This window comes from Eretmochelys imbricata, chromosome 12, assembly GCF_965152235.1.
Source record: "Eretmochelys imbricata isolate rEreImb1 chromosome 12, rEreImb1.hap1, whole genome shotgun sequence".
Taxonomy (NCBI): Eukaryota; Metazoa; Chordata; order Testudines; family Cheloniidae; genus Eretmochelys; species Eretmochelys imbricata.
Genome location: NC_135583.1, coordinates 38,373,328 through 38,391,746, shown reverse-complemented (window position 1 = coordinate 38,391,746; position 18,419 = coordinate 38,373,328). Strand labels below are relative to the sequence as shown.

Genomic DNA, 18,419 nt, shown 5'->3' with positions numbered 1-18,419 from the left:
CTCAGAAAGTTTCACATTGGAACAAACCAAATTTTTCCCATGATGGAATGCCACTGCAAATCCATAGACTGGGGTTTGGCTAATGACAGCGTCATGCCTATTTGGTGGGACCAAAGTAAGACTAGACCTCATCTTCCCTGTAGACTTTACTTAGACTCACCTCTGAATTTGGTACTAGACTAGACTATCAGCAGACTCTACAGACAGCAGATATCTATAAATATTTCACAGCTATAGTGTTATAAAAATAGCCAACATAAAATGTGTTCTCACCTAAGGATATACAATGGGGGGCTGTGGGGAGAGGGAAACTACACTGTTCATAAATACACATTTATTTGATTCTTTAGAAATGCATAATTACAGCATTTGATAGCATTTTTTCCTTAGAAAAGTAGTTAAGCAACAATACAAACAAAATTGTTAGTCTTTTGCAAATACAATTTTTCATTACACTGAACAGAAATCACCAGCAAAAGGCTAATACTTGCAGTATGGGTTTTGTTTTTTTTTTTAAACATTTTCTTTTTTTGTTATAAACACCTTAGCAAATAAAAAAGCCATTTAAACAATGAAAAATATTTGAGCTCTTGATTTTCTATATGTGATAACGCACGTACTGCAAAGCAGCAATGTGTTTGATAAGAGAGCTACGGACATTCAGTGGTATGATTCACAGAAGAAATGATGGGATAAAACATTAATTTGGTTTTAATGTTTTGGTTGATTAGATGTTTTTCTTTTTCTCATAGAGGGAATATTTTTCCTTAAATACCTAAGGGATGAACCTGTATATTTAGAGGGCCAACTCCTCCGCTGGTGTAAAGTGATGTAGTTCCACTGAAGTCAGAGCTACACTGATTTACACCAGGTGAGGATCTAGCCATGTGTGTAAAAACAAACAGACCAACAGAACAGTGATATTTACAGGAGACGTAAATGAAAATGTCTGTTAGTCTGGTGGTCACATCCTTTCTCCTGTTGTTGTACGTGGGCGGCAGCCTTTAGCTTCTGACTGTGGTCACTGGCATCTGGATCTATGAAGCTTCCACAGTTCCTGTTTTACTGGATCTGGATTGCTCCGTGTTCTATCTGCATTTCTGGCTGGATAGTTGATTGAAGGGAATCTGTGCTCTATGGAAAGAAACACACAAAAAATGAATTAATATTTTACTTCATATTAACTTCTTAATGCAAGTGCATTAAAGAAGATGCTAAAAGCAAGTTACGCAAGATCTTTAATCCCTGCCCCACCACTGACTTGCTGTGTGGCCTTCTATGCCAGTTGCTTCACCGTCTCATCCTCCCCACCTGAGAGAAAGGGATCATGTCACTTACCTGGCTCACAGGAGTATAGGGAAAACTGCTGAGTACACATTTGTAGAGCATTTTGAAAAACACAAAGCTAATAAAAATGCAAAGTGTTGTTAAAACACTGTATCTTTTTTGATGCTAAATATTTTATTATCTTCCTTTTGGCCACATATAAATCTCAATTAATTACCAGATCTTCCTAATGTGTCCAAAATTAAAGGAGTTTATTTTTCCAAAGATGGGCAGAAGGTACTTTATGCTCATACAGAAAGGGGAATACACTATACTGTTACAATGCACCTTTATACTGGTATAACTCCATCCAGACTAAAGGTTGTATCAGTACAACTATTTCAGTAAAAAGAATCAAACCCCTAACCAAAATAGTTACACCAACCCAAAACTTGTGTGTGGATCAGGCCTACACTGGAATTGAAATGGGAGTTTATATAAGTTTTAGCGCAGTAGCATTCCACTTTTACCGTGTACAATGGGCCCTTTTATATACTCCTCCTAGGGTTCTCAGACAACACAAGGCAGGCACATTTAAGTACAATTCACACCTAATAAACAAGGTCAAATAAGAATATAAGTACTGTAAATAATCCTGGTGTTTTCTGGGAAATTAACTTTCTCCCTCTAGAATGAGGCCAAGAATTCTTGAGTCCTACAGAGAGGAAATAGACCTGTATGAACAGGATTAAAAGAAAAACAATCCAAAACCCCATACAACCAGTTTACTCTTAAAAAGAAAAAGAAAAAAAGATGTTTGCGTTAAGAATGGGAGTTATTCACATATTGGTCCAGTCAAGCGAGGCCTCCAAGTGAATAGCTAACGTGGAGAGCCTCAGGGGATTGTGCCTGAGATTCTGCATGAAGCAAAGCGAACCTAGATTGTCATATAAGTTGTACCTTTGAGCTAGCTGATGCTCTGGGAACAGGACGGGATGCAAAAGCAATAGAGTAGCAACACTGCCATTACAGGAAAAGATACTTTTTGACACCCTATTTACTGCCCTCTCTCTCCTAATAAGGAAAAACTAGCGTCAACACTTGGGATGGGGCTTCAGAGGAACCAGGAGTGAAACACAGCTAATGGTTTTCCGACCCAAACACTTTGCTGGATGGTAGTGGCTTATTCAAATAAAAATACTGTGAAGATCAACTTGTCAAAGATTTCTTCTTAAATTAAGGTTTCACTGTGAAATTAATTCTTGCCTGCTTTTGTGTGTTCTGTTGCCAGTAATTACATGTAGCTATAATTTTTTCTCCTGTGGAATTCTACGAGTCATTTGATTGCTTATTTACTTGTCCTATACAACAGTGCCAATCAGGAGAATAATGCTAACAGCTTGTCAACCGCTAAGCTTTAAGCTACCACCTAAACACCTGGAAAAAATATCTGTACCACAAGCACTGACTATATATCCAGGATTCAGGATATCAGGCCAGAAGTACGAGACTGTTTGAAGGGCTTACAAGTGAGCTTGCATTGTGTGGTTTTCCCCCCATGTTAACCAAAATTTGACCCCCAATCAGGAGATTTCAGTGAAAAAAAATAATATGTGATATTACCACATTTTGTTCTTGCAAATTAATAATATGTCAAGAATCATTAGAGTTTCTATAAGTAAATAATGCAATCAGGACATGAAAGTATGCAAACTACTTCTAGGCCCTGAATATCAGCCAGATGTCAACCCGACCTTTGGACATGCAGTTGCAATTTTGTGCCTGCAATGCACTGCCGACATACTAGTAGTTAGATGTCTAAGTACCTGATTTGTGAGCACAAATTACCAGTCAGACTTCTAGTTATTAACACTTGTGCCTTAAATTAACTTGCAAGTACAAAACTGTGCTTGAATAAACTGAAATTAGTATTGAACATCAGGGCAGTCATATCTGCTTCAGTTCAATTCAAAGGAGTGATTAATTTCAAAGGAGCCTCATTTCTGCCTCTAATTTTACATGTGCAACCTGGCATCCAAAACAATAAGGCACAGTTTGGAGAGCACAAATGTGAGAAATTAGAGGCTGATTTTCAGACCTGAAGTAAAAAGAAAAGGAGTACTTGTGGCACCTTAGAGACTAACCAATTTATTTGAGCATAAGCTTTCGTGAGCTACAGCATGCATCCGATGAAGTGAGCTGTAGCTCACAAAAGCTTATGCTCCAATAAATTGGTTAGTCTCTAAGGTGCCACAAGTACTCCTTTTCTTTTTGCGAATACAGACTAACACAGCTGCTACTCTGAGACCTGAAGTAGGTGTTCACATATGATGTTTTGAACTTGGAATTTGTGCAGGGTACTGGATTTTGGCTCTGGAGGACAAAGAGGGCCACTTTTGAGAAGCTTGTATATAGAAAGAGATTCAAAATGTTTGAGAGCAAGAAAATATCTCTGCATAGAACTTTCTGGAAAAATAAATAATACATGTTGCTGCTGCATTACTGAGCTAAAATGTGCATTTAATATTTTTGCCTTTATCCAATCAGTTCATTTCCAGCGATGCAGGACCACTCCATCATTTCAGCCAAACTGGTTATTTGTTTATGAGTTCATAAGTAATGCATACATTTTAAGGTGATGCAAATATTAGGTTCGTTTTACTAATTTACATTTATAGCTCCTTAGTTTTTAGTCTGTGTAAACTAGGAAATATTTACTGTGAACTTATTTTTAGCCTTTTTTGCATTTCTTTCCATACCCCTCTTGTTTTACATTCCTTTCAGTTTATCTACAACTTGGTATAAATCTCTGAGGTTAGCCACAATGTAAAAACCTAACACAGTGCAAAGTGTCTCTGAAAAAAAGTGACTCCTTTTGTGGTTGCCAATCGTGTGGGAGACAGATGCCTATGTTTACTGCTGGACTCGACAACCAACTGCCTGTCAGATCTAATAGGTGAGAGGGATGATAATGTCACAAAAAAATGGCTCCCTAACAAATTCAGTGGGAAGTGATTTATGGGACCCCTCTGGGGCCCAGATCTGGAATGGCAATTTACTATGAACAAGCACCTCTGAATGTGTGATGCAGCAGTATTTTATTATTTGGATAGAGCCAGAAGTGTGCATGGCACTTTAAAGGTTTTAAATAAATAAATATGGCAAGAGCCCCGTACTGAGAAGCTTATTGTCTGCGACATTTGTGAAAGACACTGCAATCCCATGCAGTATCTTTGGGGACTGTTGTTTTAAATTTATGAATGATTTATGTAGGATTGTGTTCTACTCCATGGGGAAGGGTTATCACAGCTCCTCCAGGAACTCAAAACAGACTTAGATGAGCTGCTAAGGGCACTTCTACAGGTAAAATGCTGCATCGGTGCACCTGTGCTGCTGCAGTGTTTCAGTGAAGATGTTAGTTACTCCACCTCCCTGAGAGGCAGTAGGTTTGTTGGCAGGAGAAGCTCTCCCGCCGACATAGCGCTGTCCACACGGAGGGTTAGCTGGCTACAATTACGTTGCTTAGGGGGTGGATTTTTCACGTCCCTGAGCGACATAGCTATGCTGATATAGGTCTGTAGCGTAGACCAGACCAAAGACTGTAAATAACTCCAGAGAGGTACCATGCCCTGAGGTGATTTGCATATACCGGTTCAAACTTGGTTTTCCAGAGACCAAGAGACAAAGAAAGATGTTTGGCTGAGTTTAAACAGACTCCGGGCCTTCATTTTGAGTGAGCAAACGGATGGGATCTTCTGTACAAAGGGAGACCCCAATCCTTGCTGAAGATTTGGAAAGGATATTGTACTATTAGCCTCCTCATGTGGAATATGGGCAATTTCTGGTATGTTTAGTAAGCATGTGGGACCTCTTTTTGTTTTCATATATTTTCTCTGTGATGCTTTTGCCCTAAGATTAAGTGTACCTTGCTTTGGAAGAGCCATGTGGTCATTAGTAAAAACACTATTTTTGTCCTTATTTATTGTACATTATGGGTAGAGAATGTACAGGAATATTTTGTTCTAACATTGGTTTGATAATTTATTGGGCCATACAGTCCCTCTCTGTAAAGTCATAGTTCTATCTATATTCTTTTGGCATTCAGAGGCCCTCAGGCATAGGGGAATCTATAAATAAAAATGCATAATTACTATTATTATTATTTTTTCCAGTGGCATTAAAACACCAGAAAGCTCCTGGACACAATAGACCAGCTTCAGGTTACATGTCAAGGCTTATGGCTCTCGCACATCATTCTGAATATGCACACTTCCAGCACACCTGGGAAGGGTTTCTTTCCACTCATGACAAAATACGCTGTCAACAGCAGACCTTGCTTATTACACCCCTGTATTCAAAATTCATGTGAAAGTCAGGCCATTTAAAACTCTTTTGTTGCCGCAACCTCAACTTGCATTCACTCCAATCTGAGTCCAGGATGCTCTGCAACACTCAGGAGGCCCTCAAAAAATCAGGACTTTGGTTTGTAAACTGAAACTATTTTTTAATCTTAACAGTCCAAAACTCACCGGTCAAACTGGTAACCTTCAATACACATACACAATATTGGAGAACATCTTAACTTACAAAATGCAACATTTTCTTTCCCAGAGAGCTGATAAAGCAATTTTTTGCCCATTTTGCAGCCAGGTTAGACATCCACACAAAATAGGGGTTTACAGTAGGAATAGTGACAAAATCTAACTCTAGAGCCAGCTAGTGGCACTGCTGTCATAACACTGTACATGATATGGCTGGCAGCTCAGTTTGCATTCTTCTGGGCTCCTTCGAGCAGTGTTGGGAGTAAAGCAACTACCTTAGAAAATTTGACACTGTTTGAGACCAGCCTCACTTTGTTGCTGTCAGCATCAGTCACTGCTTTGAGTGGATGAAAAATTAGGCATGTACTCTTGGTGAGTGACTGTCGGGTTGCAGTCAGATGGCCTGAGATCACTGCCAAGTGCAAGTATCTTTATATTTCCTGAGAAAAACAAGAGTTTTCTACAGCCAGCTACACGAACATTCATGCTGGCATGAAGGATAATGCCTCCATTTTAAAACAAAGCCTCAAGTGCTTGCTTATAATTGCTAACACTGCAGCTGATGTGGGAAATCCAGGCAGTAGATCAAAATGATTGAAGTACAGGCAGGAAGGGCAGGCACCCTTCAAGAAGACTGGACTTGAGAACCTCAGGCTGAAAGAAGCTTTCCTGATATGACTCCAGGCAAAAATCTTCCTCTTATCCTATCAGCTTGGTGTTCCTTTTTTACTGATTCAGGAAAATGATGATGACTAAAATGACTATTCTCTAGGGGCACTCAAGCAAGGACTCAGAGGTAGGAATAAGGCCAGGAATAGTCAAAGGCTGTTTATAAATGGAGGCACTCATTTTAGGAGACATTTTTAGAGTTGAGAAATTGCGTATTCTGAACCCTAAGGGAATGGAATATTTGTGGACAGAAACATAGTTACGCTGACAGGCATTTGCATCTTTTTAAGTACTTTCAAATGGGAAAAAATACGTACTTGATTAGTAGCAGCGTGGTCTGTCACTGGTGCCAGCTGGACGTATTGGACCTGGATATCACTCCCTTGGAGTGGGGATCCATCTACACCCCCAGATGCAGGATCTGCAGAGGCAACAGCTATCAACTGAGCACCGTGTAACACCTGCAGACAAACCAACAGAGAAAGTATCCTGTAAATAACCATAATTACAAAGGCATTGTGAAACATCTGTAACTACAAAACAGATGTGAGACCAAAACAACAACAAAAGAACCCCACCAAAAAACTATCCATCAATAATGGTTAAGTTAAATTGCAAGGGTTTCCAAGAGAATATGGTATTCATACTGAAGGACAGTTAGGCCAGAAGCATTTTGCTGTGCTTTATAAAATCTGGATTCCTTCAGTTCTTTAGTGAAAGGGTTAACAGCCAACATACCTGGAAACGTTTACCTTGCTTATGATACAAAACAGTTCTATATTCAAAATGTATCAGCACTAGTGACAGAACAAAACCATCCCGAGGGATTATGCTAAATACTCCAGGTTTCATTTCTTTAATTAAAATAAAACCACCTTTGATTAACAAAAACAGAATGAGGCTGTTCCTCTAACAGGTAATAATATGTAGCACTTACACACTGCTTCCTATAACTAACTGCTGAACCTATTTTCCTTGTAACGAGTGCACCCAATTCCCATTAGTTTAGTGGGAATTACACCAACATTCTGAGGAGAGAAACAAAATGGAACACTGGTGTTTACATCATGCTGATCTGTGGCCCTAATCCAAAGCCCAATCAAGTCAATGGGAGCCTGTCCATTAATTCCAGTGGCCTTTGAATCAAGGTGTAGAATCAGAGGCCCTGCCTTAATCCCAATAGGCAGAGGAAGATCTCTGCCCAGGACTCCTATAAGTGTAATAAAGCAGCACTGGGGACTAACGTCCAAGGACACCTCCAGAAGAAACCCAGAAGCTCTACATAAACTGTTCAGTGAGAAGAGAGGAGAAGCTAGAGCCCTGCAGCCAGTGACCAGAGTGCTGTGTTGTAATTAACCAGAGCTGGGGCTTTTTCTGCTAGACTTTATGTTTGCATAAAAACCTTTGGCTTCATTTGTTATTATAGATGTATCCTAAAGCCCATGATATGGGGCAGGAGAAGGGCTTTGAAGGGATGACTGGCTCTTGTTAATGGACCAGGTGTCTGGTGCCCCTAGCTTACAAGGATATACAGTACTGCTAATGCCATAGGCCATATTTTCATAAAATTTGCAATTTTTTACATTCTTAAAATCACTTTGGAAAAGATAATTAGTAGGGCTGTCGATTAATCACAGTTAACTCAAGCGATTAACACAAAAATATTAATTGTGATTAATCACAGTTTTAATTGCACTGTTAAACAATAGAATACCAATTGAAATTTATTAAATATTTTTGATATTTTTGTACATTTTCTCAAATATATTGATTTCACTTGCAACATAGATCAGTGGTTCTCAAACTAGGGCTGCCGCTTGTTCAGGGAAAGCCCCTGGCGGGCCGGGCTGGTTTGTTTACCTGCCGCGTCCACAGGTTCAGCCAATCGCGGCTCCCACTGGCCACGGTTCGCCGCTCCAGGCCAATGGGGGCTGCGGGAAATAGCATGGGCCGAGGGATGTGCTGGCTGCCCTTCCTGCAGCCCCCAAAAGAAACAGAATTTTTCAATTCACTTCATACGATACCATAATGCAATCTCTTTATCGAGAAAGCACAACGTACAAATTTTGGGGGGTTTTTTGTTACGTAATGTCACTCAAAAACAAAACAATGTTCACTCAGTCCTACTTCTTGTTCAGCCAATCACTAAGACAAACACATTTGTTTACATTTACAGGAGATAATGCTGCCGGCTTCTTATTTACAATGTCACCTGAAAGTGAGAACAGGTGTTCGCATGGCACTTTTGTAGCCGGTATTGCAAGGTATTTATGTGCCAGATATGCTAAACAGTCGTATGCCCCTTCATACTTTGGCCACCATTCCAGAGGACATACTTCCATGCTGATGATGCTCGTTAAAAAAAATAATGCGTTAATTAAATTTGTGACTGAACTTCTTGGGGAAGAATAGTATGTCTCCTGCTCTGTTTTACCTACATTCTGTCATATATTTCATGTTACTGCAATCCCAGAAGATGACCCAGCACATGTTGTTTGTTTTTAAAACACTTTCACTGCAGATTTGACAAAACACAAAGAAGGTACCAAAGTGAGATTTCTAAAGATAGATACAGCACTTGACCCAAGGTTTAATAATCTGAAGTGCCTTCCAAAATCTGAGAGAGACAAGGTGTGGAGCATGCCTTCAGAAGTCTTAAAAGAGCAACACTCTGATGTGAAAACTCCAGAACTCGAACGACCAAAAAAGAAAATCAACCTTCTGCTGGTGGCATCTGATCAGATGATGAAAGTGAACATCGTGAAAATGCGTCGGTCTGCACTACTTTGGATTGTTATCGAGCACAACCCCTCATTAGCATGGACGCATATCCTTTGGGAGGGTGGTTGAAGCATGAAGGGACATATAAATCTTTACGTGCATCTGGCACGTAAATATCTTGCGACGCCAGCTACAACAGTGCCATGTGAACACCTGTTCTCACTTCCAGGTGACATTGTAAACAAGAAGTGAATAGCATTGTCTCCAGCAAATGTAAACAAACTTGTTTGTCTGAGTAATTGACGGAACAAGGAGGAGAACTGAGTGGACTTGTAGGCTCGAAAGTTTGACATTGTTTTATTTTTGCATGCAGTTATTTTTTGTACATAATTCTATATTTGTAAGTTCAACTTTCATGATAAAGAGATTGTATTACAGTACTTGTATGAGGTGAATTGAAAAATACGATTTCTTTTGTTTTTATAGCACAAATATTTGTAATCAAAAATAAATATAAAGTGAACACTGTACACTTTGTGTTCTGTGTTGTAATTAAAATCAATATATTTGAAAACGTAGAAAAACATCCAAAAATATTTAAATAAATGCTGTTCTATTATTGTTTAACAGTGCGATTAATCACAATTAATTTTTTTAATTGCTTGACAGCCCTAGTAATTAGGGAAGTGTATTACATCTATATACATTTTCAAAAATATTTAACAGCTATTACTCTGGTGCTGAATGTAATACCTTATTGGGTCAGCGGTGATAACTAATGAAGGGGTTATAATTCTAGTAGTGGCTATTGTAGAGGCCTTGAATCGGTTGGCCGAGTTATGTGAGAATGTCAACGGAACAGAACATTCTTACAAAAGAATGGTCTCTTGCTGCTGCATAAATAAGGAGACAAAGCCAAGATATTCATTCTCACAGCCAGAGACATTAATTTTTTGACAATATATTGTTACATTGGGTTCCTACTGTATAATAAATGTGTAGATTTAATGATTATTTCTAATGAATGTTTGTGCTCAGTGAATCATTATAGATCTGCATGCTGACTGCTTTAGGTTAGGTTCATTGTTGGCTCTGAGCAATCAGAAACCATCTTACTCATTACAGAACAGTTTAAGTATGTACTTTTATGATAAGGAGAAGTGAGAGGTCAGAATACATTTTGGGCATATTGAATCAATAATGTCTCCCCAATAATCTCTTCTTTGAAACCTATACCAAATGCTGAAATAATTAGCTTCCATATGCTGTAATTTGTACAATAAACTTTTCAAACCACACCGATCGGCAGATTTAAACAAACAAAAAAAACCAACAACAGAGAAAGAACAAATAATTATCCTAGCCCAGGTTTTTATAAAATTTGATTTCTCAGTTGTGTCCAGGGGGATGGCCACAGAGGAGTGGGGATAAAAGGAAGTGACCTCCTAGAGCAGGGGTGGGCAAACTTTTTGGCCCGAGGGCCACATCAGGGAATAGAAACTGCATGGCAGGCCATGAATGCTCACAAAATTGGGGTTAGGGTATGTGAGGGGGTTGTGGGCTCCGGGCTGAGACTGAGGGATTTGGAGGGTGGGAGGGGGATCAGGGCTAGGGCTGGGGCTGGGGTGTAGGAAGGGGTGCAGGAAGGGGTGCAGGTTCTGGCTGGGGGTGTGGGCTCTGGGGTGGGGCTGGGGATGAGAGGTTTGGGGTGCAGGAGGGTGCTCTGGGTTGGGATCGAGGGGTTTGGAGAGCGGGAGGGGGATCAGGGCTGGGGCAGGGGGTTGGGGCACGGGGAGAGGCTCAGGGGTGCAGGCTCCAAGTGGCGCTTACCTCAAGCATGGTGCAGCCCCGACACAGCGCCCTGGCTGGAGCGCCAGAGTGGGGCTGAGCTGCGCGGTGCGGCCCTGACCCAGCGGGCTTAAAATGGCTAGCGGGCTGGATCCAGCCTGTGGGCCGTAGTTTGCCAACCCCTGTCCTAGTGACCTCAAGGGGATTTTGGGTGTGCTGAAGTGCAGTCGAGAAAAGGAGACCATAATGAAAAAGACTGCTTGATTTTGTTTTTAAAGGAATATGTTAATTTATCCATTTCCTCTCCATGCCATATATTTTGTAACCATGTGATATGCTGTACTGGCGGCACTTCACGGTCTGAATTTATGAGTATTTACCAGCCAAGAGCAACAATTCTTGACAATTTCTGACATTGCACATGTTATCGCTGACTGCCAAACCCCAGAATAACTGGGTGACTGGACTGCTACATCCCTTTTCCATTATATCTATATTATAGAAATATTACATGAAAAGAATTCAAAGTTTAGAAAAGTACCAGGTTGTATGTTCTACGGTACCCTTGTGATTGCATTCCTTCCAGCAAGCCTTAGTAGTACTCATTTTAGTGGCATACAGTTTGGAGGGGATATAATCCTCTATGTTATTTTATACTGAATTTTGACAAGATTATTGGCACTAACACAGCTTTGTGATTTAAAAATCAGTCTGCCATTTCTCCATATCAATACCTACATGAAATACTTCTTGCTGTTTAACAGAGAGTCCTTCTGTATTGGATTTACTCAGAGTACGTAATGAGACAGACTTTTCATGTTGTACCTTTCTGTTGGGTAACTTTGTAATTCAGTCTTTTCTCTTGGGACCTATTTCTTTTCAATTTTTCCTTTCCAGAATTTGAAAGAACAGAAATTAAGGGAAAGGTTTCTTTCTTAGCATGTCAAGAATGATAAAAATGTGATTGTGGTATAGGTGTTTACAACACAGAAATATCTCCTTTTTTATCACCTCCACAGTGGAGGTCAAGATGGGAGAAAAGCACATATTAATTTCCCCTAATTTTAAACCAAATTCCTAGAGTCCTATTAACCGCAGAATGGTTTCCAATTTGGCTGTTCCACTGATTAGTTCAAGGAAGGAAACTCAGAAGGTTATAATCTGAGTCAATGTCTGCTCTATACTAATAATCCAATGGCCTTCTTTATTGTCCATCATAAGAACGGCCATATTGGATCAGACCAAAGGTCCATCTAGCCCAGTATCCTGTCTTCTGACAGTGGCCAATGCCAGGTTCCCCAGAGGGAATGAACAGAACAAGTAATCATCAAGTGATCCATTCCCCGTCACCCATTCCCAGCTTCTGGCAAACAGAGGCTAGGGACACCGTCCCTGCCCATCCTGGCTAATAGTCATTGATGGATCTATCCTCCAGGAACTTATCTAGTTCTTTTTTGACCCCTGTTGTAGTCTTGGCCTTCACAACATCCTCTGGCAAGGAGTTCCACAGGTTTACTGCGTTGTGTGAAAAAATACTTCCTTTTGTTTGTTTTAACCTGCTGCCTATTAATTTCATTTGGTGACCCCTAGTTTGTGTGGTAGGAGAAGGAGTAAATAACACTTCCTTATTTACTTTCTCCACACCAGTCATGATGTTATAGACTTCTATCATATCCTCCCTTAGTCGTCTCTTTTCCAAGCTGAAAAGTCCTAGTCTTATTACTCTCTCCTCATATGGCAGCTGTTCAATACCCCTAATCATTTTTGTTGCCCTTTTCTGAACCTTTTCCAATTCCAATATATCTTTGTTGAGATGGGGTGACCATATCTGCATGCAGTATTCAAGATGTGGGCATACAATGGATTTATATAGAGGCACTATGATATTTTCTGTCTTATTATCTATCCCTTTCTTAATGATTCCCAATGCTTTTTTGACTACAGCTGCACACTGAGTGGATATTTTCAGAGAACTACGCACAGCGACTCCAAGATCTCTTTCTTGAGTGGTAACAGCTAATTTAGATCCCATCATTTTATATGTATAGTTAGGATTATGTTTTCAAATGTACATCACTATGCTTATCAACATTGAATTTCATCTGCCATTTTGTTGCCCTGTCACCCAGTTTTGTGAGATCCTTTTGTAGCTCTTCACAGTCTGCTTGGGACTTAACTATCTTGAGTAGTCTTGTATCATCTGCAAATTTTGCCACCTCACTGTTTACCCCTTTTTCCAGATCATTTATGAATATGTTGAATAGGACTGGTCCCCGTACAGACCTCCAGGGGATACCACTATTTACCTCTCTTGTTTGTGAAAACTGACCATTTTTTCCTACCCTTTGCTTCCTATCTTTTAACCAGTTACCAATCCCACAGGTAATGCTTCTAAGATTTTCTGACCAATAGTACTGTTTGAGATTAGGTAGCCCCAGCCTTTTTACTTTTTTTAAGTGTATCACAGAATAAATATCAGCCACCTGCTTAAAGAGACAAAGGTGAGTGAGGTAATATATTTTATTGGACCAATTTCCAAAAGTTCTTACCTCACCCACCTTGTGTCTCTAATATCTTGGGACCAACATGGCTATCACAACACAGCAGCCATCTGCGTGGCTGACAAAGATTCCACTCACTATAACAACAAATACCTGCCCTTCACAAGAAGCATTTAAATCAGAAAAGCTTTTCCTACACTAAGATTAAACTATGCCTCCAATGAGTTACTATGACAGCTCTTTACAGTTCATATAGAAAAGAATGCAATACTGCAACCCATATCTGTCCCAAAGATGATGGCTTTTAAAATGTCACTTTATACAGGTCAGTATAAATGGCTAAAATAAAAAAAATTACTTTCTCCTCTCTTCTGGCACTATATTTGTGCAATGTCTTCATGAATTCAGAAGTTAAGGAAATCACTCATATAAATCCTTTGTTTCCAAGTTATAAAATCTCACAGACAGAACCATAAAATAGCAGTGTTCTAAAACATCTGGATAAACAGCTTTAATGGCTAACAACCAACATTTCAGAAAATAACACAGTTTCACAATTTTTCCCTTGATTCAGTCTCACTGTTGTGTAAATGCTGTGATGCTATTGTGACAGAGATGGCAATTTTCAGCAATATCCTTCAGAGACTTTATTTTATTAAGTTTATGTATTATTGTGGGCCATGATTGTATATAACCTCTCTGGGGGGGACAGATGTAAGACCTGGGAGCAGAGATGGCATGGTATTTACCAAAGGTGGTTTTTACCAGGTAAAAATCAGTTTTTACCACCCCAGGAAAACTACTTAGTCCTAGTTTAAGGCATTCTTTATTTTAAAAACTGTTTCATTAAATGCACCCCATATTACACTTAGTTTTAGTTACATATTCAAATTTTGGTTACATAAGGCAGTAGATTCAGAAATTAACTGAGGATTGTACAAACAAAAAATAAAACTACAGTCGGTGTAATACTAATATATATAATTATAATACTGAACATTGGAATGTCTGTATATAGTTTGGCTTGGTATTCTCTCAAGGAAGGTACGCGTGCCATGACTCTCATTTCAATTTTCAATATTATATAAAGAAAATTTTAAAAACTGAGTACATTAAAACAACAATAATGCAGAGTTGTAGGCATGAAGCATTAAGCAATCAGAAGCATGCAGAGTTGCAGACTACCAGCCCAGGTCCATTTGGCCACGCAGCATTCTGCAACAGAAGACTAACTTGGATGCAGTGGAATAGAACGAGCCTATTCCTCAGTTTTGAATTGATGTATCCAAAGTTTGCTTGCTGAAGTTGCTGGACACTGATGCAATTGCACCACCAGTTCTATGAAGCCAAATGGAATATCAGCATTCTTCAACCACGTTATAAGCAGATACTGTTTCCTTGATAATGGATGAAAACATTGATTCTGGATATGGAGCTTCTTCTACTTTAAATGCAAGTAAATATGGCAGAAAGCCAGGATTTTTGATGAGCAAGCACTGCCTTGCAGTTTCTTCTTGTGCAGCTGAATTTCTTTCCTCAAAAAGGAGGACTCGTGGCACCTTAGAGACTAACAAATTTATTTGAGCATAAGCTTTCGTGAGCTACAGCTCACTTCATCAGATGCATTCAATGGAAAATACAGTGGGGAGATTTTATATACACAGAGAACATGAAACAATGGGTGTTACCATACACACTATAACAAGAGTGATCAGGTAAGATGAGCTATTACCAGCAGGAGAGAGAAAAAAATGGAAAAAAAACCCCTTTTGTAGTGATAATCAAGGTGGGCCATTTACAGCAGTTCATTTATCAGTAGATGCAACCATACTTTGCACGCAGCAGCAATTGTTGGTGCGTCCCTGTGGAGTTTGTCAAGTGCCACAACAGCTGGTTTCAACTGACTGATCAAGTTCTTTGCTTCTTCGTAAATCCCCTGATTATTAATTATACTGGTCACTTTATTTTCAAGTTCTGCCTCACGATCACTCACAATTCTGAGAGAAGGGGGCTGATTTTTAATGTATGTTTCTAGGCACGTTTGTTGACTGTTCCATCATGTGTCACCAGGAATTTAGGTTTTACAGATCCTAGGCATTCTTTTAACCAGGCTCCAGGTTGATGGTGATTATGGAAATGCTTTTGTAAATCTACGTGTTTCATGAAAGTACTTGGTCTAAGGTCTTGTCCAAGTCGGTTGAGCCAATGTGATACACATCCATACGTAACCAAAGCGTCGTCATCTAATTCCAAACTGTTTGTCAGGTAGCTCTTAAGAACACAACCATACAGTTTATTTGCAATGCCTTGACTTCTCTTGCCAGAGTATCACAGTACTTTCCAATCTTCTTATTGCTTCCAATATCAACAGCTGATAAGTAAACCAGTTTTTTTCCCTATCTGCACAAAGTTAACTATTAGTGGGTCATTGTGCATATTACTTCAGCCACCTTGTATCAGTATAACTGCTTTTCTATGTAATTCATTGTGTACTTACACCCTCAAGCCATCAGTAACTGCGTCTACCAGTTCACCCGCTACCAGCTTTTGGTTGGGTGCTTTGTAGCCTGGCCCTAGGCAGCTGATCATTGCTTGAAAAACTGTATGCTCAATAGCAGAAAAGAGAATATTACCACCATAAAAATTCTGCATTTTTCAAGTCTATCCTTTGTTTCAGTTCTATAGTAGTTTTTGTTACAAAGATATCTATTTGTGGTTGAAGAACCATGACAATTCCTCCTCTTCGTCTTTGGCTGACCTGAATCTCACTTTGTTTTGGTGTAGCTGGCAATGGTAATGCAGTATTATCATTACCTTCATCCTCAGATTCTGATTCTAATACTTGCATATGTTTTGCCAAAGGCAGTGATTCTTGTGTCCCTTTGTTCTTCCCACTGTACTTTACAAAATGTTTCCTCATATGGTCTGCCTTCCCAATCGCTTTTTCTTTGCAATTTCTGCATCTAAAACTCTCTTTACCATCTTCGTGAACTTTCTCAAAATAGCTGAGAATTAGGGCAAGTGGTCTTCTACCTTAGCTCATGTTGAGATATTTGGATTTGAGTCACTGTACTCCATGAGCTCAGCTGCACTCCAGCCAGCCACATCAAGAGACGGAGTACTGGACTGGACAGTTAGTTTGGCAGTCTTCCTCAAACAGAAACTGAAACTTTGGGATCTGGGAATTCCCCTTCTTTGTTTGTTTGAAATTTTCATTGATAAACAAAGAAGGGGAATTCCCAGATTCAGAAGTTTCAGTTTCTGTTTGAGGTAGCCAACTCAATAGCATTTAGCTTTAGATTGAGGCTCTTCTTTTATTTCTTTTAACTAAAATTAAACAGTTCATATTACTGGAAAAGTATTGTCAAATTGCAAAATATTTTGCAATACTTTTTATTAGTATATTCTAATAATAATTTTATTATTCCCAGTTTAAGCTGGTATTTTACCAGCATTCTGTCCTTAACTAGTTTTTCCCAGGAAATTGCCAATGCCACCTGGGAGTTCAAAACACTATATTGAAAATGTGCCAGACAAGTATGGACTTTTGGGACAACCCTGGGAATCCCTAGGGAGAGGTTAATGCAAATTCCCCAACGCTGCTTATGCAAAAATGCAGCCTTGTGAAGCTACACCACGAGGAAAGGGTCTTTGTCTGCTGATTACCTGTTACAGAAGGCCATAATCAAAGACTCAGGTGTATAAAGAAACAGTTGATCTGCCCAACTTGGTCTCTGGATCTAAGATGGATTAATTTGTAACCATGGGGAAAACCCAGCTGTGGGTTTTGAAGGACTAAAACCTAATAGAGCCCTAGGTTGGAGTTGGGAGTGACCTCTAGTAAGTTCTTTAGCATGCATGTAAGTTCCTTTATTGTTTTAATATGTTTTCTCTGTAAAGCTTTTACCATAAAATAATTGTGCTTGCTTGGAAGGAGCTGTGTGGTAACTTATAACTATGGGCAATGCAGTGCTCAGACTCATAGCCCTTGGAGACAAAGTAAAGCACAGAGGCTGGCCATTTTAGGCAGTTTAGCTTGCTAAGGATATCATCATGTAAGGCATGGATGGAGCTGTGTAACCTTAAAATCCCCAGTGGGAAGGGTGGGAGATGCAGGTGTTCACCCAAGAGAGGTGCCAGCTGGGACCAGGAAGCCTGAAGGGGGTGCCTTTGGTGGACCACATAGGAGGAATACAGGTGCAGTTCCACTGAAACTGTGGCAGCTATCACTTCAACTTTTATGCAAATTCCAAAGTCTCACTCTGGAGTATTAAACAAGGAAACAGACATTGTTTCCTTGATGGTAATAATCCATTGTTAACTACCTATTGTAAATCTGCGTGAATTGAATGACTTTCTGTGTATATCTTAGCCTATTAAAATATCTAAATACTTAAAACAAGATACTGTAACATTTCCATTCACTGATTTTTTTATTTTATTTTTATTTTCATTTTTTTGGAACCCACATACATGCACCTTCCATCACAATTTTTTTTATTAAGTGGAACTTTTTCCTATTCAACTGCATTTTTCTCAGATTTTCTGCATTACAGAACTCATTTTTGTACACAGTATATAGAGTTAGTGCATTTAAGTTCAATTCCCACCTCTTGCTGTCATCATATTTAATCAGGAGCCTCATTGTTAATCCACATTGATAAGAGTAACAAAGACAACACTAAAGATAATGAGGATTTTGGTGATGAAAAGAATACACTGTGCACAATATGTTTAACCAATAATGACCTGAAATATATTCCTGCAATAGCTATGAGAATAGGTGAATGGCACAGTGCAAGAAAGCCTTGGTCAAAAAAATGCAACAGTGGGTGCATTCTGTGGTTTAGAAAAGGGAATTCTGGTGCCAACATGCTACTTACGCAATGTCAGGCACGCTAGGATATTTTATCATTTGGAAGTGAGACCACAG

The 18,419-nt window shown here is 39.4% G+C and overlaps 1 protein-coding gene across 3 annotated transcripts in view; it reads right to left on the bottom strand.

Annotated features, from left to right (window-relative positions):
• Positions 1 to 319: 319 nt before the first annotated feature.
• The window catches only part of BANP (BTG3 associated nuclear protein), a 242,893-nt gene continuing 224,793 nt past the window's right edge, over positions 320 to 18,419 (bottom strand). For all 3 annotated transcript variants that reach the window (XM_077831218.1, XM_077831220.1, XM_077831219.1), the window contains 2 exons: positions 6,794 to 6,937; positions 320 to 1,134 (listed from right to left, as the gene is read on the bottom strand). In XM_077831218.1, the coding sequence (XP_077687344.1) occupies positions 1,063 to 1,134; positions 6,794 to 6,937 (216 nt within the window). In that variant the 3' untranslated portion in view covers positions 320 to 1,062. The remainder of the gene's footprint in view (positions 1,135 to 6,793; positions 6,938 to 18,419) is intronic.